Source organism: Labrus bergylta, chromosome 18, assembly GCF_963930695.1.
Source record: "Labrus bergylta chromosome 18, fLabBer1.1, whole genome shotgun sequence".
NCBI lineage: Eukaryota > Metazoa > Chordata > Actinopteri > Labriformes > Labridae > Labrus > Labrus bergylta.
The window spans coordinates 7,294,606-7,317,649 of record NC_089212.1 but is presented as its reverse complement, the minus strand read 5'-3'; the positions used below and the strand labels follow the sequence as shown (position 1 = coordinate 7,317,649).

General features: G+C 42.6%; 1 protein-coding gene across 1 annotated transcript in view; it reads right to left on the bottom strand.

The window, feature by feature from the left end:
• Window positions 1–12,500: 12,500 nt before the first annotated feature.
• si:dkey-87k14.1 (leucine-rich repeat transmembrane protein FLRT2) overlaps window positions 12,501–23,044 on the bottom strand; it is a 38,422-nt gene continuing 27,878 nt past the window's right edge. Inside the window, exons 2-3 of the mRNA XM_020653104.3 lie at window positions 19,549–19,921; window positions 12,501–15,902 (exon numbers count right to left, since the gene is read on the bottom strand). Coding sequence (XP_020508760.3) covers window positions 13,483–15,504 — 2,022 coding nt within the window. The 5' untranslated portion in view covers window positions 15,505–15,902; window positions 19,549–19,921 and the 3' untranslated portion in view covers window positions 12,501–13,482. The remainder of the gene's footprint in view (window positions 15,903–19,548; window positions 19,922–23,044) is intronic.

The window sequence follows — 23,044 nt, the reverse complement described above, 5'->3', positions numbered from 1 at the left end:
TGTTACTCAGAACCAGATCCGCTCCTCTATGGCTCCATGCACCCTCGTCCGTCAATGCCCACAGGCTGACTTCTTAGTGCACAGCACGCGATGATCGTTGTTCTGAACCGTCAGAACCGAGTGCTTCATTCTAAAAATAAACCGGATTTTGCAATGTTGTTTCGGTGTCTTGACTTCCTGTACCCCCTCGATCTTTTCTATGATCAATGAATGCGTCGTGCTCCGGCATCGGGCAAAAAAATAGTCCTCGTGTATCTGCTGCGGAGGACTCCAGAGCAGAGCAGAGACGGAGACATGAGACGGCGTAGTTTCTACACAATGCAAGAGATGAGCTGAGGTCCGCTTCTGGAGCAACGGCGCTCGTGCATGTGTTCGAGGGGCGTGGCTTTAGAGGGAGCACTGAGGGAGTGCTACTTTCAAAATCCTGCTAGTTTTCAATAATGACCTTTAAATGACCAAAACAAACTAAGTGTAATGAATTCAAAGTGCAAACATTCATCAGCATAGATCCATATTAACATTTTTTATCCCAATCCACCACTGTCATGGTTCGCATTCAGTGTTTTATGAGTTTATGACGTCATCTATAATTAGCAAACCCTTGAGTTAAATCAAAAATGTTTAATGGTGTAACACTAAAGTACATTAGCAATATTAGCATAGCACGAGAAACTCTACCATGGCCCTCCATATGTCATAAAAGTAACTTCATTGTTATCCGTTTTATCATATTGTGTGTTTGTTCATTTTTCCTTTCATCGATAACGTGTCAAAAGGGACAGAAAAAAAAAAGACGCAGATTTAATTATCTGATCTGTCGTACATGAAGCACTCTCACTTCTTCTCTTTTTGCACAGGCTACGTAACACATGTTCTAATATCTTCATTGAGTATTGATTGAAACTAAATGACTTTCCTGCTCATTCTGCCCCGCTAAGGTTTCTCATTAAGTGTCCCAGCAGTGATGAATGATATGCGGGCAACAGAGGCTGGGTTGAAGGGGAGGGGAGGAGGGGAGGAGGGGAGATTGGGGGGGGGGGGTCATTACTGAGCAGCAGATTTGAAAGGACATCATCGCTGTGTGAATATTCAGAGAGAGTCTCATCCTGTAAGAGGTAGAGATGGAGAAGAGGTGATTGTGCTGCAGCTCTTGTTCTCTCTCAGCAGTGAATCGGACGTGTTCCTCCCTCTCTCACTTAACTTCACCTCGTTCCCTCCGTGCTGAGAGGCTGCACGCTGCATCTGTTATTTCTGCACCAGGAGTAGATATACGAATACAGACAGAAAGTTCGGAAGGAAGAATATCCACAGGTTGCTTTTAGCCAAAAAGAAAAAAAAGTCAAATGACCCTCTGGTGAAACCTTTGAGAGGTTTATAGACTCTACATGGGGTCAAAATGTAACAAAAAGTGATCAGCATCTGCATGAATTAAACAACCAACTGCAAGATCTCAAAGCCCTTTAGCAAACCAGCTAGCCCCAATCAGTGTTTTTATCGATGAGCGTGGAGAGACAATAGGTTTCTCTCTCCCCTCAGTCAATAAAGTAAATTGTGCCGATCTCTCCCTCGTGTCCGAGTGTCGTCATTAGGCAATCAAGGAGTGTCAGCTGCATATTAAACCTGAGAGAGGCGGAGGATGACACTCTGACATCAGAGCAGATTTCAGCAATTAGTCTGCCTCGATGGAGCGGATGAATCAAAAAAACGTGCCGCTCTGTCACTTATCCATCAAGGCCCTCTGGACGCACAGCGTATTGGGAATCAATGGGTGCTCACACAGCAGTTTGTGTGTGATGTGTGTGGTCTCACTGCGGTGCACAGGTGGTATCCATCATGAAGCACATCTGTATCACACCTGCCACCCAGCCAAGACTGAGAGAGACATACAAGAAAATGTTGCAGACAGATGAATGGCCGAGATGGATTCTCTCAAACATCATTTGTGTAGAGTGTGAAAGTCCAGGGTTAAACACTCCACATCTTATTAAAACATCAGAATCAGAGAAGCACTCGTCCATCTCTGCCGTCCTTGTTTCCTCTCCACTTCACAAGCCAACACAGAAAATGAATCAATCTCCAAAAAACCTGCTGTGCCCACCAGGGAATTCTGACATTTTGAAATCTTAGCTTTTAACAAATTTTGCATTTGAAATGTTTCCAGTAATACGCTGTACTGGCTGCAACATGCAAACGTCTTTATGAACATGCATCCACTAAAAGTTGTTGTTGTTGTCAGAGACAGGGTCCAGTTATTTTTCTAACACTTGGTCAGCACACAAGCGTTGCCTCGCATCCTGCACAATCGGACGCTGTAACAGTCAGACGATCTGTCCAAGCTGCGTCCTTTAATATTACATCTTCCTCACAAACAGACCCCAGTCTGTGCGGGTGGGCAACAACACCTCCAGTGTCATCTCCCTGAGCACCGGTTCTCCTCAGGGCTGCGTCCTGAGTCCGCTGCTGTTCACCCTGATGACCCATGACTGCTGCGCCAGGTCCACTACTAACCACATCGTGAAGTTTGCAGACGACACAACAGTAGTGGGCCTCATCCGTGACAACAACGACATGGACTACAGAGAGGAGGTGAAACATCTGGTTGACTGGTGCAGAACCAACAACCTGACCCTGAACGTCGATAAAACCAAAGAGATCATCGTCGACTTCAGGAGGCGCCAGCCCAGCCACACACCACTCCTCATCAATGACACAGCAGTGGAGAGAGTTAGCAGCACAAAGTTCCTGGGGGTGCAGATAACAGACACTCTGACCTGGTCCCTTCACACCGGCGCTCTTTCTGCGTCGGATGAAGAGAGCACACCTCCCGCCTCCTATTCTCACCACCTTTTACAGAGGCACTATAGAGAGCATCATAACAAACTGCATCTCTGTCTGGTCCGGAGCCTGCAGTGCCTCCGACTGGAAGTCCCTGCAGAGAGTGGTGAGGACGGCAGAAAAGATCATTAAGACCCCACTTCCTCCCATCCAGGAGATCGCAAAGATCCGCTGTCTGACCAGGGCTCAGAAAATCAGCAGAGACACTTCCCACCCCCACCAAGGACTGTTTTCACTGCTGGACTCTGGAAAGAGGTTCCGCAGCCTCCGAAGCAGAACTTCCAGGTTCTGTAACAGCTTCTTCCCACAGGCCATAAGACTTTTGAACAGGAAAAAATAATCCCTCCATTCCCCCTCAAACCCCCACACAGGACTACCTCACTGGACTGTAAAACACAATATAACGTGCAATATATTTATCTGTATAGTATTTTTACTCATAGTTTTTCTTTTTATATCTATTTATATCTGCACCTTATTTTTATTTTTTATATGTAAATACATGCTGCTGTTTTTATCCTGCACTACAACGAGCCAAATGCAACGAAATTTCGTTCTTATCTGCACTGTAAAGTACAAGTTTGAATGACAATAAAGAAAGTCTAAGTCTAAGTCTAAATTAACTTCTTTGCTCTGTGAATTTCAGTTTCCTCTCACCAACATTAAAACATGTGGAGCTTTTGTTTTGAAGGAGTGTAAATGGAAGTGCGCCGCTTTGTATTGACGAGATATTGACTCAATTCACATCACTCAGACTCGTCAGGTAACGACTCGCAGTGAGCCGATTAAACTTTTTCTCCGCTGATAACACAAGTCAAAGCTCAACATTTCAATACACATGTGGATATTAATGATGCACCATTTTCTCCACTTTGCCAAACAAGCTAACCAGCTCTGTTGAGTGTGAAAAGCGAAAGGATCTAAGCATCTAATCTTTGTGAACGAGCGACTCCATATTGAGAATGATCTGTGACAGGTGTTACCTCCGTCACTGCCCCGCCCACAAGAGAGCAGAAATACAAGAGTCTGTTTTAAAACACTAAACTGTCTGAAATGTAGACATACTCAGTTTCAACAATGACAGCATGCAATGCTACATCACATCCTGACAATTGTCTATGATATATTAGAGTTTTTGTCTTTCAGTGGGGCTGCTCTGTGGTTCCTGTTTCCTCACAGCGAGGAGGTTCCTGGTTTGAATCCCCGTCTGACAGGAGCCTCTCTGTGTGGAGTTTGCATGTTCTCCCAGTGCATGTGTGGGTTCTCTCCGGGTTCTCCGGCTTCCTCCCACAGTCCAAAGACATGCTCGTTAGGTTAACTGCTGACTCTACATTGCCCATAGGTGTGAATGTGAGTGTGGCTGGTTGTCTGGCTCTATATGTCAGCCCTGTGATTGGCTGGAGAACAGTCCAGGGTGTAACCCCGCCTCTCGCCCAATGACTGCTGGGATCGGCTCTAGCCCACTGCGGTATAGATAATGGATGGATGAATGTCTTTCAGTGTTTGAACTAGTGGTCATTCATGCTCCTGCAGGTTTCTGTGAGGTTAAATTAGCATCAGATATGAACTGAGCTTGTTTTGTTGTGTTTCACCATCTACTGTGTGTTTCTACATGACAAGGTGTCCATCACAGTCAAATTATACTACTACTAAATGGAAAACTGATAAAAAATTGTTACTGTAGGCTCATTCACACAGATTCATGGTGTTTGTAGCCCCACATGTCTTGTGATGAATCTTAATTTAAACATCCCTCTGATTTTTTCACACTTCTTACTGACTTCATGTTTTTATCTGAGGAACATTAGTTCCTACAGCCTCGTCATCTTTTCATCTTCACAGCAGAGGATAGGGGGAGTTAACTCCACGTTAAATTAAGACTCAAGCTGCAACTATGTGATGAATTTTTCTACGACTGATTTATTGATTATCGCCTGAATCTTCTAACAAACTTTTCAACTTTAGCCGAGTTTACGGCTGGAGTTTAAACTTTAATAAAGAAAATAAATGCACTGCAGAAGGCTGGATATTTTCTACTTTTTGCTGCTCATATGTACAGTATAGGGTGACATGATGTGAAAGCAGATTAGTCTGACCATAAACACTGACGTAACCTTGGGCCCCACTGCTCTGCTGTGCAGGTTACACCTCCTGTCAGTGGACGATCGAAATCTGACAATGCTGACTGATCCTGTTTTTTTTTTAGTCTTTATACTCTCCGCCTGACTTCATTAAAGCTCTGCAGCGCTGCACATGATGATGATGATGATGAAGGAGAGCTGAGGGTGCTGGTGTGGAGCCAGCACTCTGAGTAATGTGACCAACAGTCCAACACGCTGCTGATAATAGGACACACTGTGTGAGCCGGAGAGCTGCATCCTATAACTAACCTTTTGTGTGCACCAGGGCTCACACCACTGCAGGCACACACACTTGCAAACACACACACACTGGCAAAAAACACAAACACACACACACACACACACACACACACACACACACACACACACACACATACACAGGAAGCTGATTAGAGAAGCGAGCTGGACTCCACAGAGCTGTGTCAAGGTTGAAAGAAGAAGAAACAAAGTGAGCCAGAGCAACAACTTTTAACAGCTGCAGGATCTGCTCTCCGTCGGCTCCTGTATCGAGCAGTAAACAAGTTTTTACTCACAGACAGGATGCAGGGAGATCTGATCTGTCACAGATGCTTTCATAATAATGTCTACATACGGTTCCGATAGTGTATCTCTCAGAATACCAGATCTGTTTATCGCAAATTGCATCGGAGGATTTTCAGGAAGCTGCATGTTATGTGTTATGGCTCCGGGATGAGGGGGAATATTAAGTACACTATTATTAATAATGCATAATCATGATAAAAGAGGAGTATTGCCTATTGAGTTTAACATTAAAAGTAGTGTGACATATGGTGTTAATAAGCGTAATGGATCAGTAATATTAAACATGGACCCTGATAATGAATGTAATAATTCACATGATATTCAGCTTTAAGATGCTGTCAAAACATTCTTGCATCAAAATAATTTTGAATACATTTATATTAATATTGTGATTCACTGTGATGTCTACAGTCTCTTGTAGAAATTATACAGAAAACAAGGTATCCAACCAACTCGAGCTAAACTCTAGATACCATCATCATTACCAGTAGGGGGTGCTGTAACACTTTCTTGTATTCTCCTATGTTTACAATTCTACAAATCATTTAGCAGACGCTTTTATCCAAAGGAGTGAACATCAGAGAGTAAGAACAACACAAGCAAGGATCAGGAGAGGAGGAAACAGCGTCAGGAAGTGCAAATGATCAGCTTCATGCTGCGTTCCATTTAACTCGGAACTCAGATCTCGGAGCTGGGAATGACGTCACACCCGAGTAAACTGCGTTCCAGTTGCAAATCAGACAAGCAACATGGACGCCTAATGGAGTACCTTTGTTTTGTTGGCTAACACCTGATGATAACAACACACTACGCAATAGTTTCTGACCGAAAATAACATGACAACACCTCCACAGAGTGAACTTACACGATACCATCGGTTTGATGGATTTAATTACACAAAAAAATGACTAAGCTGCTAATAAACACAACAGTTACAGCTTAAATATCCCTGTAGATGCACGTAGCAGCCATATTGGATTTGAACTCGGGCTACCAAAGATTCTCTGTGTTTCCGAGTCGGAATTCCAACTTTTGGGGGTCGTTCCTGATGACGTATCAGACTGGCAACTCGGAATATCCGACTTCAGAGATTAAATGGAACTCAGCATTAAGTCTGATCAGACACACAGGTGCTGACAGGAAGTGACCAGAGGCAGAGCACTTTAAAAAAATCATATATAACGTCATCAACAACTATATCGACAACTGTTCTTATGAGATCAAATCAGCATCAAATCCATCCTAAATATCATCATCATCATCATCAATATCGTCATTAAGGTCGTAGGTGTTCTTAAAGGTGCAGAGGGACTCTGCAGATCGAATGGGGTTTGGACGTTCATTCCACCACCGGGGGGCGACAGAGGAGAAGAGTCTAGTCAGAGACTTAGGACCCTGTTGTGAAGGTTGGATCAGACGCCTTTCATTGGCAGAGCGTAGTGGGCGGGAGGGAGTGTAGACCTGGATGAGAGAGTTAAAGTAAGGAGGAGACGGTTTTGTAAGCGAGCAGAAGAGTTTTAAATTTGATGCGAGCAGTAATTTGGAGCCACTGGAGGGAGAACAGCGGAGTGACATGTGCTCTGTTGGATAGTTTCACATCTGTCAAATTTAACCATGTGTTGTTATGAATAATTATACAAAAGAATTGCAGTTTAAAAGGTGTTTTGCAAAGCTGCTTTGTTTTTTTTTATATCCATGACTCTGTGTTTGGTTTCAGGTGATGCCTCAGGTTCTGATGTCCCAGGCTGCAACTCTGGATTTTATTTTATATGATATATTTTAATGCCGGTACATGTATATGTATGATTATTTTTCTGTCCCGCTGAGAGCACACAGCACAGTGACACTGACGAAGCTCTGGAGCTGAAATGGATATAATGTTTTTGTACAAATGATAACTCTGCAATGAGTGTCCTGTGAGTCAAGATGAAGGGCAACAAATGACCCTCCATTATGAAATCCATCCTTCATTTAGAGCATAAATTATTCCTTTATAGCTCTGTCTCTACAGTTAATCAATGAAAGAGGATACAGGGAGAGAGCGGGACAACATTTTACCTCTGATTTCCCCGTGCTCGCATTTTCACCTCCCCAGCAAAGCCGTGAAGAGCGGCAGTCTATCTCAGGTGAAGTGTCATTAAGGCTTCTAGCCATTTTTCATAATCCAGTGGAGCTCCACAGATCAATACTAGTGTGTGTGGAGGAGTGTGGAGTAGATTTGTGTGTGTGTGTGAAGTGGGAATAGAAGCTGTTAGTGGCTCTCTAATGCAATTTAATGCGAGCTGACCACCGTAATGAGCAGCAGAAATGGAAGCCAAACGCTCCTGAGGATCACCGAGCTGTTTTATCTGTCCGATATGAATTAAAGAGGAAAAGACACTTGATTCAGTCCACCGCTGCGATCAGTTTAAAACTCTTTACTACATTATACAGGCTGAAAACCTGCTTCTGAAGTGCATCAGGTCGGTTAAAATATCAGGTTTCCAATTTTAGCTCCACTGCTTTTCAATAAAAAATAAATAAAGGCCTTGTTAAGATATTGAAACCATTTCGCTTAAAGGACCAATCAGTAAGATATCTCCTGAATTAAATCATTAAAGTGACCTTACTCTATGATCAGACATTAATGAAACATGATATGTTGAAGTGCTGGCTTCTCTGACAACAATGCAGCAGCCAGTATGTCCTCCTTCTAACTTTAGATTCTGGTCCTGAATGATCTGGATTTGTTTGGACCAGAGAAGGTAGACGGTTTTAAGGCACCCCCAATAACACGTGATTAAGCTAATTTATTTAAAAAAAGAAAATATGAAGTAAATTACAAAAGACATGCAGTTTGGATGACTGTAGAGTGAAGTAGTGTAATGGTGCATTCATGTGGTGTCGGACACATCGGTTGTAAAATGCACAAGTCGGAATAACAACTGGGAAACTAACAAAAAATAAGGTGCCCAACTAGACGTCATAATCCTCATTACATGGGGAGCAAAATATTTTTAGTTAATGTTAACATACTTAATTCACATATTGTACATAAACTATTTGCTGAAATATAACTTGTAGCAGAGATTCACACATCTTCTTGGTAGCGTCCATGCTGTTTGTTACTGTTGAAACAATACTCTTACTTTCCAAACTGAAATCAAGTGAACACACTGAAGCAGGAAGACTGACTTCCCAACTGGGAAACTGGCACCATCCGAGGAGCACCTGAATGCAGCATATAAAGTGAGTGGGTGATAAGTGTTTTGTGCATGTGTTGGCTGCAAAAGAAGGATGAAGTAACCATCAGGGCGCATGCAGAAAGTCTCTCTGAACAGACTGACTTTAAAAAATATTCAGAAATACATTGATAATATGTCTAATAGTGTAACACCTTGACTTTTTCTGTCTTTCTTTCCATTTCAAATTCAAAATATGTTTTAAACTTATGTATTTTCCCAGATAATTTGGATTTCTGATGCTGCATACGACACAATCTGACATCAGTTGTGTTTTAGTCCCTGAGAAAGTTTCATGACAAGCTCCATGTTGCTCTCTCAGTGAAGTTCAGTTTGTCTGTTTCTGCTGTAGAAGTTCAAGAACATGACAAATCACAACCTGAACACAACAGCTCGTTCTTCACGGATGACCAAACAGCAGCGGCACCATCACACCCGCCGTCTACTTGCATCTTTTCACCGTGATCTCATAATCTGAACAGTTTGAGAGTACATCTTCTCAGCTGATTTACCTCACTGATTACATTAACTTTCTCCACCTTTACTGCACAACATCCATCTTTTAATAGATGTACCGAAGCAGCTGTAGTAGCAGACATAACTCAGACTGCAGGAAAATATGATGAACAAATCTAAATGCATCTAACCATGTCTGCTGGTAAACATTTACTTGTCATTTCTGTATTTCAGTTCTACTTCAGAAGAAGAATGATAATGATATTGATAATTATTGATATCATTGCATTCAGTCAAAATCAGTTTTTTTCACTCTGTTATACACAAACACATCATAGTGGCTCCAGACAGCAGCAGATGGTTGAAACAGATCCAAAGAGCGGATGGAAGAGTGGTAATTTAACATCCAATTTAATCAATAATCCTCATTCTGATGTGTCCGTCAGATATTCAACAATTCACTTAGCAGACGCTTTCATCCAAAGTGACTTACATCAGAGAGTAAGAACAACCTAAGCAAGAATCTAAAGAGGAGGAAACAACGTCAGGAAGTGCAAACAAACAGATTCCTGCCTGATCGGACACACAGGTGCTGACAGGAAGTGACTAGAGGTGCTGACAGGAAGTGACCAGAGGCAAAGTACAACATCGACTGCAGTTATGGAAAGTTCTAATCAGCATCACAAACATTCAAAAATCGTCATAATCAAACAAAACCATCCTCATCATCATCACTATCGTCATCATTAATATCATTAAGGTTGAAGGTAATCATAAAGAGCTGGGTCTGAAGCTTTTTCTTAAAGGTGCAAAGGGACTCTGCAGATCCAATGGAGTTGTTCTACCCCCAGGGGGCAATAGAGGAGAATAGTTAGAGACTTAGGACCCTGTTGTGAAGGTTGGATCAGACGCCTTTATATCTACAATAAAAAACAAAAGGTGATTTTCAGGATGTAGAAGTTAAGACCACTGCCCTGTATCCCGTACTGTAAACATCTTATTTCTGGCTAACTAACATGAAGTTAAAGTCAACAGTGACATCTATTTTGGTGCTAGTTACTGAAGCAGTTGCTTGTGCAAAAATCTTTATTATTCTCACAATAATTGCTGCATCGATGATAACAACCTGAAATTAACAGCGGAGCTTGAAGAGAGAGCTGCACGCTTCAGAGAACCGCTGCTATACACAATGTCGAGGGTTTCTTCTTTCTACTCCATACAGGGAATAAAATATTGAAGCATTTTTTAAAGGATGCATGAAGCGCAGGAGAGGTGAACACTATGACGCCATGAAGGTTGTGTTAGCAGTACTGAGTACCGACTAGAATTAAAAACTACTTTCTCCCCTGGTTGTACTACGATGTTTGTTTGGTGTTGTCATGACGTTGCTGTATTGTTGTTGGATGTACTGTGACCTTATGTGTGTTTGGTGTTGTATCACCATTTTGGAAATCATGTTGACCCCTGGAGAAAAGCAGCTGCTATGCAAAAGCTAATGTGGATCTAAATCAAAGATCCAGTTGGGCCACCCCACTCAAAAAAGAATAGACACGCCCCTGACCATTTAAGAGTCGAAAAAAGCAGTCTCTTATTGCTGAGCTGAGCCAAATGATCTGGATCACTAAGAAGAGCCAGAGGTCCCATCAGGACGGATTTATTTTCTTCTTCTTCTCTCCTCTTTTAAAATGCTGAGAGAATTCACATCATTCCTGTTATTGAAGGTTGTACCAAAGTTATAATAAACCAGAATTATTGTTTGGCTCTGTGACAATCTTAAGAAGGCATTTCTCAGTGTTTTTTTTACAACCATTTCTGCCGTCTTTCTCTGTGTGGATCTACTCAGACAAATTAGAAATATCTCATGTCTGCTGGGCTGGCAGGAAACCTCAATCTGTGGCCATCAGTTAGATTGAATACAGTCCAACACAGTAAGAGAAGCAGTCTGATGGATACGCTCCTTTTGTCCCTGATGTCTGAGGAGGTATAATATCCTCTCTTCCAACTGATTCATCATTTAAAGATTCATTTTAAGGTCTAATCAGAGACGATAAAATGAGAGAAAAGCTGGACTCAAAGGATTTCAATCTGCTAGAGGTACTACACAGGTCACAGTTCAAAGACTCAATGCAGAGGAAACCAAACACAAACAGACAGATGGTATCACACTGACACTGTTAGAGCTGTGCTTTAAGATGATCATTTAAGCCTACAAACTTTTACTTTAAATCACTGATGCTGGATTACCAAAATTTAAAAAAATATATATATATAAGCGCTAACATGTTTGTGTAGTTTTTATCTAATGTAGTAGAGACGTTGTTTAATGAAGGAGGTGTTACCAAGATTTTTTAGTTGTAGCTCTTGGTGTTGAGAGAAGCATTCAATTAAATGTAGATCATGGTGCTGAGTGGAGGAACACATCTTATACCTTAAATCTTATACATTTATGAACCTTGAAAAAGAAAGTAGTTATACGCACCTCACATAGAGGTGCAGGGAAGTGCAAAATCAGCAGACTTGAGAAAAAGATAAGCCCCCACATTGCTCAAATGCAACAAAAAGTTTCAATTAATTCAAACTTTTTGTGGCATTTAAGCAAGTGTGCGGGCCTACTTTTATGAACCTTCAGAAATCGAACCAAAAAGTCTAAAGAACCTTTCAAGATTCTCAAACAGGGGGCAGATTTAAAAAAGGCATGGTGGATGGATGGATGGATGGATAGGTGGACGGATGGAGGGATGGATCGCTTGATGGCTGGATAGATGATGGATGGATGGATCTAAAACAGTGCCTCCAGCCAGGGCAGTGATCTGTGTGGTCATAAAAAAGGTCAGAAACTTAAACACAAACATGTTTGGATTCTTAAAGTTACAAGTTATGATAACATCTAGATCCAGTCAATGTGGAAAAAAAGTGGAAAAGCCTAACTTGGTTTTCGAAGGTTATAGTGTTTTATGCGATAAATGATTTGAAGCTGTGACCTTCAACATATCATATAGCAGATAATTGAAAATTCCTTGAAATACAAAATAGCCTGTTACTCGACATATTCAGACTACTGTAGTTCTCATGTGCACACGCCCCCAGCTGCACACATTTCAGCACTGAAGCTGTTTTTAAAAAGCTGTCGTGTTGAGCTGACTTTAAGTGCAGTCTCTTTGACTTTTATACTCACAGTATTTATCCTCAGAGGAACCATCCCTCTTCAAACAGACCTCTACATCTATCACCGAGCTCTCCGACATGAGTGCACTCTTAAGAGTCCAAGTCAGTGATCCATCTGGGACACACCATGAGGAATACATTCACTTTTGGAGATATGTTTTTAATTAAATGTGTAGTAAGGTAAATAAATAACCCAGAGCAAGAAGTCCCCCCTCAACAATGATCCAGTTGAATGTATATACAGTACACTTTTTGTGCAAAAAACATGGATCCAAAAGACATTGTAAGCTGATTACTTCAAGGCACATATATATACTGTTTACCATAACATTGTTTTTGCTAAACAAAGAGAGAAGAGTTGTTTTTTAATGGTTTACAATCGATGGTAGATGTGCTTTTTTGCCGCTCCCCTCTGTGACACCCACCATAAAACACAGCTAGCACTAATAACAAGATCCCTCTACTGTGATAATGTATTCATCTTGAATAGCAGGTGAAAAAGCGCTGCAGCCTGCCACTTTCTGGGGATGTTTAATGAGTGTGACCTTTAAATTTCATTTTGAAGCAGAGAAATGTTATTTGCATAAAAATGTGTCATCTTCCTCGAGCAGGAATCGAATAATTTGCATCTCTGTTGACTGTAGTGGCAATCAAACAAATGTGCCGTATTACTGTGATGACTTGATAAAAAAACTGTCACAGGAAAAGTGTGTTGGACTCCAGAAAACTACGCCCTCTAGTGGTGAGTGTGGCAGACTAGTCTCTTTTCTCCTCTCATTCTACACCCTGGTTTCAGCACCCTGATGATGCTACAGTGTGGATTCTGTTATGGTTACAGTATACAATGACTTCAAAATCATTCACAACCACTGAAAATCAAACCCAGTATTTATGCTTAAAATAAATGTATCCTGATAGTACATGTCGGTGTGCACACAACTCAAACAGCACAACTCCAGAAACCAATAACTTATGACTCAAATGTTATACAAAAGATATTGTCCAGTTACAAATTACATTTCTTGAAGACGTGGGTGTTTCAAATAATATCAACACTGTACAGTGTCCATCAAAGAGGGGCTAAATGTCAGTAAAAATGCTCCTGATGTTCTTCAAAATCATCATGTGTGACAATAGTCTGCATCCTGAACATTGTTCTTGCAGTAGACTGTGCTGTTGTTCCCAAGGGGGCAGTCTCTGAAGCCGATGCCCCCATTAGGGGTGTAAATAGGCTGAATGCGGAAATCTCCCTTGAGGAGCTGCTCGTTGTTGAGCGAGACAATCTGGAAGCTAGTCTCAGTCATTTCCAGGATGGAATTATCTTTCTTGGTGCCTGCCTCGCAGTAGTCATCTTTTCTCCGACCCCGGTTGTATTTCCACTCGGTGGAGGACTTGGAGCGGCTCTTCTTGTGCATGTGCCAGCAGAAGACGCTGAGGAAGACCACCAGAACCACAATGACCGCCCCCCCAATCAGACCAGCCAGCAGGAAAGGCGAGCTGGTTTCTGGCTGGGTGGCCTGCTCAGGCCCTGATGGTCGTTTGTTAGTGTCAGGGCTGAAAGATGTTGGCGTGGTCAGGGCCTCCGTGCACACTGTGTCATCTTTGGGTCGGTAGTTATTAAACGCATCCAACGGAATAACACAGATCCGATAGGTGGACTTTGGCTCAAGATTAGCCAGTCGGATCCCCCGGTGGTCCCCACCCACTATCCTCTCTCTGACAGTGTCCCCTGTCAGACTGGGGCCCATCCTCGCCCAGGTCACCTTGTAGGCAGTGACGGGAAAGGCTGCCACCCAGCTGACATGGATCGCTGAGCCATTCAAGATCGCAAATGTCACCTGCAAATTCTCACTCCTGGGGGAATGAGGTTTCTTAGTCCTCAACCCCACCCCTCTGGTTGAAAAGGTTGGATGGAGGGAGGGTGATGTGGCTAAGGGTTGCCTGGGGGAAGAGGGTGAGACATACTGAGTAACCAGGGGGGAGTCTGTGAAAGAAGACAGGGAAGGGATCAAAGCAGATTCACTTGGTGAGGTGTACAGGGGCGTCTTCCCTGTGCTCTTTGGACACTGGAGCAGCTCAGCGCTTAGCTCCCTGATTACCATGCCCCGAAACTTCTCAGGTTTATGGCACATGAAGCCACGCACATTCAGCGAAGACGGCAGGGATTTCAGCCATGACACCACCCATGTGATGCTGCAGTCGCACAGCCACAGGTTGTTCCGAACTGTGAGCTGTCTGAGACTGACGAGGCCGTCAAAGACCCCCTGTGTCAGAGTCTGCAGCTGGTTGTTTGAAATATCCAACCTCTCCAACTTGTGCAACCCTGCAAACGCCTTAACAGGGATCTGGTTCATCTGATTATCCTGAAAGTTTAACTTGATTAGGACCTCAGCTGGGAGGAACGGAGGAGGGTAGGTGAGTGAGTTTCGGGCGAGGGACAGCTCCCTCAGGGTAATCAGGTCCTGAAAGGTCCCAGGTGCTATACCTTCATCTGTTAGCAGATTCCCATCCAATAGGAGGCGCTGCAAGCGGGTTACATTTCTAAAAGCTTCTTCCGAGATGACTGCGATCCGGTTCTCGTCCAATCGAAGCTCTTTCAGATCATCAGGAAGACCAATAGGCACACTGCTCAGGTGGTTTTTGGTGAGAAAGAGCATCTTTAGGCTCACTGCTTCACGAAAAGCCCCTTCCTCTACCCCTACAGTAGAAATAGAGTTATCATCCAAATGTAGCTCCTCCAGCCAGAGGAGCTGAGCCAGAGCTGCTCTGGAGATGGTCTGAATGTTGTTCTCCTGCAGGTGGAGAACTCTTACATTTTTGGGCAGGTTTATGGGGAACTCATCAAGCTGGTTGCCATAGAGATACACAGTTTCCACGGATGCCACGTGGTGCAGCTCCAATGGGAACCCAGCATTGTTGATTTGGTTGTTGTGGAGAAAGAGGATCTTATAACCCTCACCGATTCCCAGAGGCACTGAGGTCAAGCTCCGCTCATTGCAGTAAACAAAGGTGCGATCACAGCGGCACTCCTCGGGACAGTTGGAGGCCCGGGAGAACTGGAGGTGAAGGCCCAACAGTATTGGTATCCACGGCCTGATAAAGGAGGCCCAGTCCTTATTCCATAAACGCAGCTGTATCTCCATTTCAAACAGATCGTAAAAATACAACCCAGAAAAAAAATTATATAGAGTTATAGGACATTAAACATCCAATAGAACAGTCCTTAGATAACACCACCATGTCCAGGCTGGTGATGAAGAATGTCTTGAGTAATCCCATGGTAATTAGTTGTCCTAAGCTTCCCATTACAAAAGCAAAATGGTCTCACTGAGAAATATGATTCCTTCTCCGGCTACGGTCCATGATAAAGCTGGGTGACATTTCATCACATTTTCAGAGTCTCTCCTCTTCTACACTGGGTAGAGCTCTCGATGCAGACACATCCATGTACCAAACACCGCAGGGTTATCATTGGGTGTCCTTTTGCTCCCTCATGTCACGCACTGCTGGTTCCTCATACTTGACATTTGCATCCAGAAACCTGTTGCAAAACAAGAATAAAGGGGGAAAAAAATCAGTCCTCAAAATGCATTCTAAAGCTTTCCAGTAAAAGCCAAAGATTTCTCTCTCACAAAGCTAAAGCGGTGCATTATAAATTGGGAGAGCAGAGCAGTGTGCATACAAATGACTTACAGATTTGTTACATATTCCTCCAGCACACTGCTAGAGAAAAAAAAAAGCGATTGTTGAAAAAGATACTGAGGGCAGAGGTGTGGTAAAATGGTGGAACACTTATGTGACTAACGTGAGGCCTAATCTAAAATGAAAACAAACTTTTTCTCTTTCCCCAGGTGATAACTGTGAACGTGAACAAACTGACAACAAGAGCATTTAAAAAACTGCCGAATTCAAAGGATTAAAACACAGCAGCCAGAAGCTTTTGGAGAGCACTGAGGTGTGAGGTGAGCTGGTGAAGGAGACGACTGTCTCTCCGACAAAGAGCAGGAATCTGTTACCCAGTGCAGCTTTGAAGGGTAGTTAGAGATGTTCCTTAATAACAGAGATTCTGATACCTGAATTTGATAAATGATCACAACAAATAACATTCTGACATCTGTGCAGGACTGGAAATTATCTGCTGGTTTCTACTTCTACTATATGTTTTTACATTTCTATTTTTATTCAAGGTTTAACCATTTCTAACCATCAACAAATATGTAAAGATTTATTTGTCGTCTAGTTTCACAGACTAGACTGAAATGCTAAACAATTCTAAGATAAATTAGAGGAATTTGGTTCATCTCTGTTGTTTGAAATAATAAACATATGTCTTTATCATATTAATCCATTCAGACCCTCAATGGTTAGATGTAAACCAGCAAAGTGTACAGATTACATTTTATAGCCTGAAGCTAATTTGGCCGTATTTGATCCATAAATAAACAATCAATAGAATGTGGATGTTAACCTTCAAGGAGGACCTAAGCAGTGCTGGCGGTAATAGCACTGTTCATGTTAGCCACACTTAGCAAACCCATCTGACATCGTTTACCCACAGATGCTGTGATACTGTGTTTAGCCGTGTGGAATAAATTTTGTTCTATTTTGACTGTTTTCAGTTTTCTTAACTTTAGACTACTTAACTAATCTTAATCTAAATTTTCCTTACACTACAGTGAAGAAAGTCACTACTAAAACATCCCTACTTAGCCTAATTCAGAAATTAAAACATTTTTAATTGAAGTTAATTTAGAAGAGGAAAGGACATCTCCAGATATCTCAGCACCTGTTAAACACAATTCCATACACACTGAAGGAATCCTTTCTAAAAAAAAAAAAAAAAAAAAACTCCAAACAAGCTAAGCTAACGTTAGCAGCAGTTCCTTAGGCTACATCGTATGCCCAAGAGTGTTGTTGAAACAGAGTCTTTACCTAGAACTGTTATTTGGTGTATTTTGATGAACATTACAATCTCTTAACACTGCACTGCTTATGTTCGCTATCCTTGTGGGATACATTTTATAAAATGGTTCCTTCTGTGCTAGCTTAAATCAGTAGCTATCGGTGGCGGCTGCCATGAACAACTTTCTGTGTAGGAGACTGATTTGACTCTCTTGACAGAAGAGTTGATTTCTGGTGAAAGCAATCAACAATGTTGGGTTTTTAAAAATGAAGCCAATACAATGGAAATTAAACAAAGCTGCAGTTCCTCATGCGTCCATTTGAGGCTGTCTCTCCCATTTTTACAAAAATAAACATGTTTACAGGCTGGTGCAAAAAATGGTTTTAGTGTCAATAGCTTATTTCTCATTGGTAAAAACTGTACATGCTCGATTCTTTTCATAATATTAAGGGGGATATATTATGAAAAAACATGTTATTGTTTTTGAACATATATTTGGGCAACCGGAGTGTCTACCAACCCACAAAATGTGAAATAAACCCATCCAGTTCTTTGTTTGTGGTCTGCATAAGTCTTACAACACAGAGAAAAATGCTCCGTTTCATATGTGCTCTCCTTGAGATGACTTTTGCACAGGTCCGCCATTTTTTTTCTAGTTAGCGAAGGAGTGATGTCTAACGGGAAAACTCAGGGGGGGCTCATTGCATTTAAAGAGACACACACACAAAAATGGAGCGTTCTGAGAGAGCTGGTTTATACAGGGTCACAAACCTCCTCTGGTGCTTGATTCATGTTATATTTTGAACAAAGCACATCACAGATGTTTCATTTAGACCACAGGGGACTGTTTGAAAAGGTAGAAAAGGGGGATAATATGTCCTCTTTAAGGCTGAATTATCCCTGTATCATGTAAATAAGATCATGGTTGATCTCGACTGACAGGTGGACTTAATGAGTTGTGTGCCATGAGATTAAAGGCCCACCTCAGCTCCACCTTTTTGTGTGTTTCTAGATTGATCAAAATTTATGTAGTCATCAATTCCAATATGTCGACCTCCAATCCGGCTTCAAAACACCTCTTCCGAAACCAATAGGTGACGTCACTGAGACCACGTCCATGTTTTATACAGTCTATGGGTTACAGAAGTTTACATAAAGGGCTAATAAAATAGGTTAAGCTAAGTTGGTTGCTTTTTTGCAATTTGATGTCTGTATCTGAACAATGTCCTGCCACACAGCCCTCAGGAATCATTAAGAGGTTAAAGTGGGTTTAAATATTTGCTTGGCAGTCCTGCAAAAACTCCAAATATGTGGAAAATGTAGACTTTGCATCCCTCAGTCATTAAATGTAGCTGTGCTGAAGGAAGAGGAGCAGAGCTGGATGGTGATGAACGCAGCCTGTCAGCAGAGATAAGATGAGACAAATTTGTTGCACGGGGACAAAACTAAGATCGATGTGGGCTTCTCGTAGTAAGGGAAGGTGCAACAGTGCTGGCAAGGTCATGAGATTAAAACAAAGTGGGGAGATTTGGAAGTCAACATAATCTGCATTGAAACCAAAAACCCTCCAAGAAAAATGTCAATTAACTGCTGCTTTTATGAATCTATAATTCAATACAACCCCTGCACAGGAAGCGATCATCATGTATTATTAGTGCTTGTTAGCTGGGTGCTACTGATGATTAATAAAATGGCACAAGGAGGCAGCAGCAGCAGCCAATTGACAGATTGCATTGATTTGTGGCCAAGGCACTTCAATAGTTATGTAATGTTCCTTGGGGGGCAAACAAGGCATCAAACTGAGTCCAATTATGGTGACCCGACCTCACCATGGTTATTATCAGCAGGCTCTTTGGCATCCTTCCTGCAGCACAGCCTATATTCATCTCCACCTCCCGCAGAAAGAATTAAAGAAGACTGGCTTTGTTGTTCAGCAGCAGCGTCCCAGTTTGCAAAATGAACTGGTGGCTCAGAAAGAGTGCAGAAGATTTGAGGAATCATTCAAGAGGGCGTTTATTTCACATTTCCCTTGGGTTAGTTTGAGTCAAACCTAATTAAGAATAGCCTAAGAGGATGTTATTTATTTTTTTACTAAAAGAGTCGTATACGTTGGAAACATGAAGAAAATGTCCAGTTTATCCGACTGGAAAATATCCAGTTTATTCTGGACAGACAAGAAGTTCGTTTATGAAGGAATATTTTGGGCAGGGGAATAAAATTCGTCTTTAGACATAATATAGGCTGTAGTAAAAAGTAATTACGCATTAAATCCCCGTTTTCTTACCTTCAGTAGATAAGAAAGTCCTGCAGCTGCACATCCAGCCGGTCAGATCGTTTCCCCGCACACTGCTGCGCTCACACCGGGCACAAAGTCCGCATCCTGACCGCTGCGTCCGCTCCCAGGTCCCGTTCCCGCTGCGGCTCCAAACTGCTCTTTCTCTCTCTCTGTTTTCTGCTGGTGCTGAACGGATGCATTACGGTGAATATGTATGCTCCTGACCGACACGGCCAGGAAGAGAGGGAAGTTCAGGTGAAGAGCGGTCCGCCGCTGCTGCTGCGCATCTTCCCCCCGCCTCCCGCCTCAAACACACTCCTGCAGCCCGAGTCCCCCTGCCGGCCGCGCTGCTCCGGAGCCGCCGGTGAAGTTCCCCCGCAGCCTTCACAAGAGGAGAAAAGGACATGAAGAAGAGAAAGGAAGATAGTTAGAGGCTCCCATTGTGACCCCCCGCCGCTCCGCAGACAGATACCCGGAATATAAAGTCCATAGTCTGGGTAAAGTGTTCCAGAGACTGCCTTGTCCCTGCTGGAGCCTCGAGACTCCCTCTGACTGCACAAAGGGTCTCTCTCTCTCTCTCTCTCTCTCTTTCTCTCTCTCTCTCCCCTCTCTCTCTCTCTCTCCCTCTCTCTCTCTCTCTTTCTATCCCCCACTTTCTCATTTTGTCTCTCAGAGGCTTTTTTACTTCCCCTCCCTCTCTCTCTCTCTCTCTCTCATGAAGTGAAAGATGTTTGCATGTTTTTTAACCGAATTCAAAATCTGTTCATTCATTTAACCAATTAAAAGGCAACATGTTTAAATGCTGGAGTGATTAAACAAGATATTTTTAGTGAGGGGTAGTCAAAGCCTTTGAGGGCTCCATCATATCTGTCTCCTTTCAGTCACCTTCGTAAATTCTCATTATCTTGTGTTTGACTTTAAAATGAACCGTATTAATGCATGAAAGACATTTATACAATTATACACACATGGACACATTTTCCAAAGCCTACAAATGTGTAAACAGTTATGCAAAATGTATTAAATCAAAACAAATATTTATTTTATTTAATTTCAAACCGTTATTAACTGTAAAAGTCGCAGATTAAAACAAGAGAAACACAAGCACATCTAATTAATTAAAAAGAACAATCGAAACTAATTAACACATTACTATTGGAAACAAAGTGAATTTATATATATAAATTAAAATAAAATAAAGCATGACATTCTGCAGACTGAGATGATCTCAATTAAAGTAAAATTTGACACAGTGTTTACATGCTTTTACAGAAAACAGACAAAGGGGGGGGGGGGGGAGAGAGAGAGAGAGAGAGAGAGAGAGAGAGAGAGAGTGGGGAACGACTTACAGGGAGCCACAGGTCGGATTCATACCCTGGGTTCCTACTTGGAGGACTAGAGCCTCCATACATGGTTTGCACCCACTAACCACTTGGCCACCAGCGCCCCCATCCCAATTTAAACCCTCCAACTCTTTCCAGAGTTTTGAAGCCATAAAGCTGAACAAGATCGGTCTCCTCTGGTCCTCGTTTTTGGAGGGGTTAAAAGCAACTGGTCGTCAGATCTGAGTGATCTTAGCGGGGTTGTAGGGCTGCAAAAGTTCTGATATATTGCGGCGCTGAGCCACATTAAGATTTTAAAACAATAAATGTTACATTTTTAAACTGAACCATGAAACGAACAGGGAGCCAGAGGAGGGAGGTCGGCATGGGGGAGGTGTGCTCTCTCGCCTGTTAAAAGATGAGCAGCAGCAATTTGGACCAACTGTAGGCGTTTAAAGACATTTCCTTTATGCATCAGCAAGAATCTGTTTTGTCTCAGTTTCAGCAAAACATGGCTAAAACTCCTTAAAACTCATGTGAGGAGCTTTTGTCTTGTAATGAAAACACTAATGAAGGATTTATGTTTGCGTAGGAGGATTCTTTGAGACAAAGAGACTCAGACTGCAGCACCATGATGAAACACAGTCGAGACGTCGGAACGCATTCTGCACAGAGCCGTTTGATTTACAACAATCTCGTGTTTCACATATGACCTTTCACCTGTCACTGTTCCTCTGCCTTCAGACATGCAGACGCACACACACACAAACCAACACACACATCCTCACACATACCCACAGAAAGTATAGATGAAATACGAGCAGTGATGATGACATCTTTGCTTCAGTTTGCTCTCCACAGTCAGCTGAAATCTTCACATAAAACATAATCTGTAACGTGTAGTGTTCAAATAACTGCCAGGATTCCACCACCATTCCTATGGTTGGCTACATACACATACACACACACACACACACACACACACACACACACACACACACACACACACCCACACACACACACACTCTGTGGTTTATTCATATCCTCCATCCACATCTCTCAGTGTTCGAAAACTCGCTGCCAAAACCTCACATCTGCTTCTGCCTCTCGCCTCTCCAATCCATTAAATTAAAATTCAGACTAAATCTGGTGTGTGTGTGCGTGTGTGTGTGTGTGCGTGTGTGCGTGTGTGTGTGCGTGCATGCAGAGTCCGTGCATAGCATGACAATGTGGGTTCAGGCCTCGTGTTTGTGCCGTGTCGCTGTAATCCGGCTGCGTGTGTGTGTAAACTTGAGCGACCTGGACAGCTGCTCGGACGGTTTAGCGCAGCGGTTTGGAAGTAATGAATTACCTGGATATGCGAGCGGATCACACGGATCAGATTACATCACAGAAAATGGACAAGAAATATCTACTTGTGCTAGGGCCCGCAGGAAAAGATCTTTAAAATCTCAACAGATGTTGGAAATGTGAAAGAGCGTGATAGGTTAAACAGTTTTGTTCCTATAGTGTGAGGAGAGAGAGCAACGACATGACCAAAACAGAACATCACACACTTAACAGATTCATTCACCAACAAGCAGAGTCTGGACTCAGAAAGGTCGAAATCTCCACTTCCAAATCCCACACGGTCGAACGTGACTTTAGAGTAAACATGGAGGACGACGGGCGATCAAAGTTGTTAAATGGTAAATGGACTTGAGCTTCTAAAGCTTTTTTTAATCTTCTGACTACTCAAAGGTCAAACTGACTCATTCACACACTGATGACAGGGGCCATCAGTTTGAACTCACACACCTCTGATGCAACAGCGGGAGCAATTTGGGGTTAACCGTACAGCTCCACTGGTTCCAATGAAAGACAGCGTCTCAACGCTTTCTATATATTTCCTGAGGCCAGTCACACAGTGCATGTTGGGATCGTTGCAGTGAGTTCCGAGAGGGGCTCCAGCGTGCTTGCCGGACAAGAATAGACCAGAGCTCTATTCTATGCAAATGAGTCCAGGGCTCACCCGTACTAGCTGCATATCTATCCAATCAGGTGCATTCATTGAGGCTGCTTCACCTGTTGCGTTACAGACAGCGAAAATAAAGTGGCTATCAAGAGTGGCTATCAAGAGTGGGTGGAGAGGTCCAGGAGAAAATCGGAACAAGCTCACTTTTCTGGGGGCGCTGGTGGTGCAT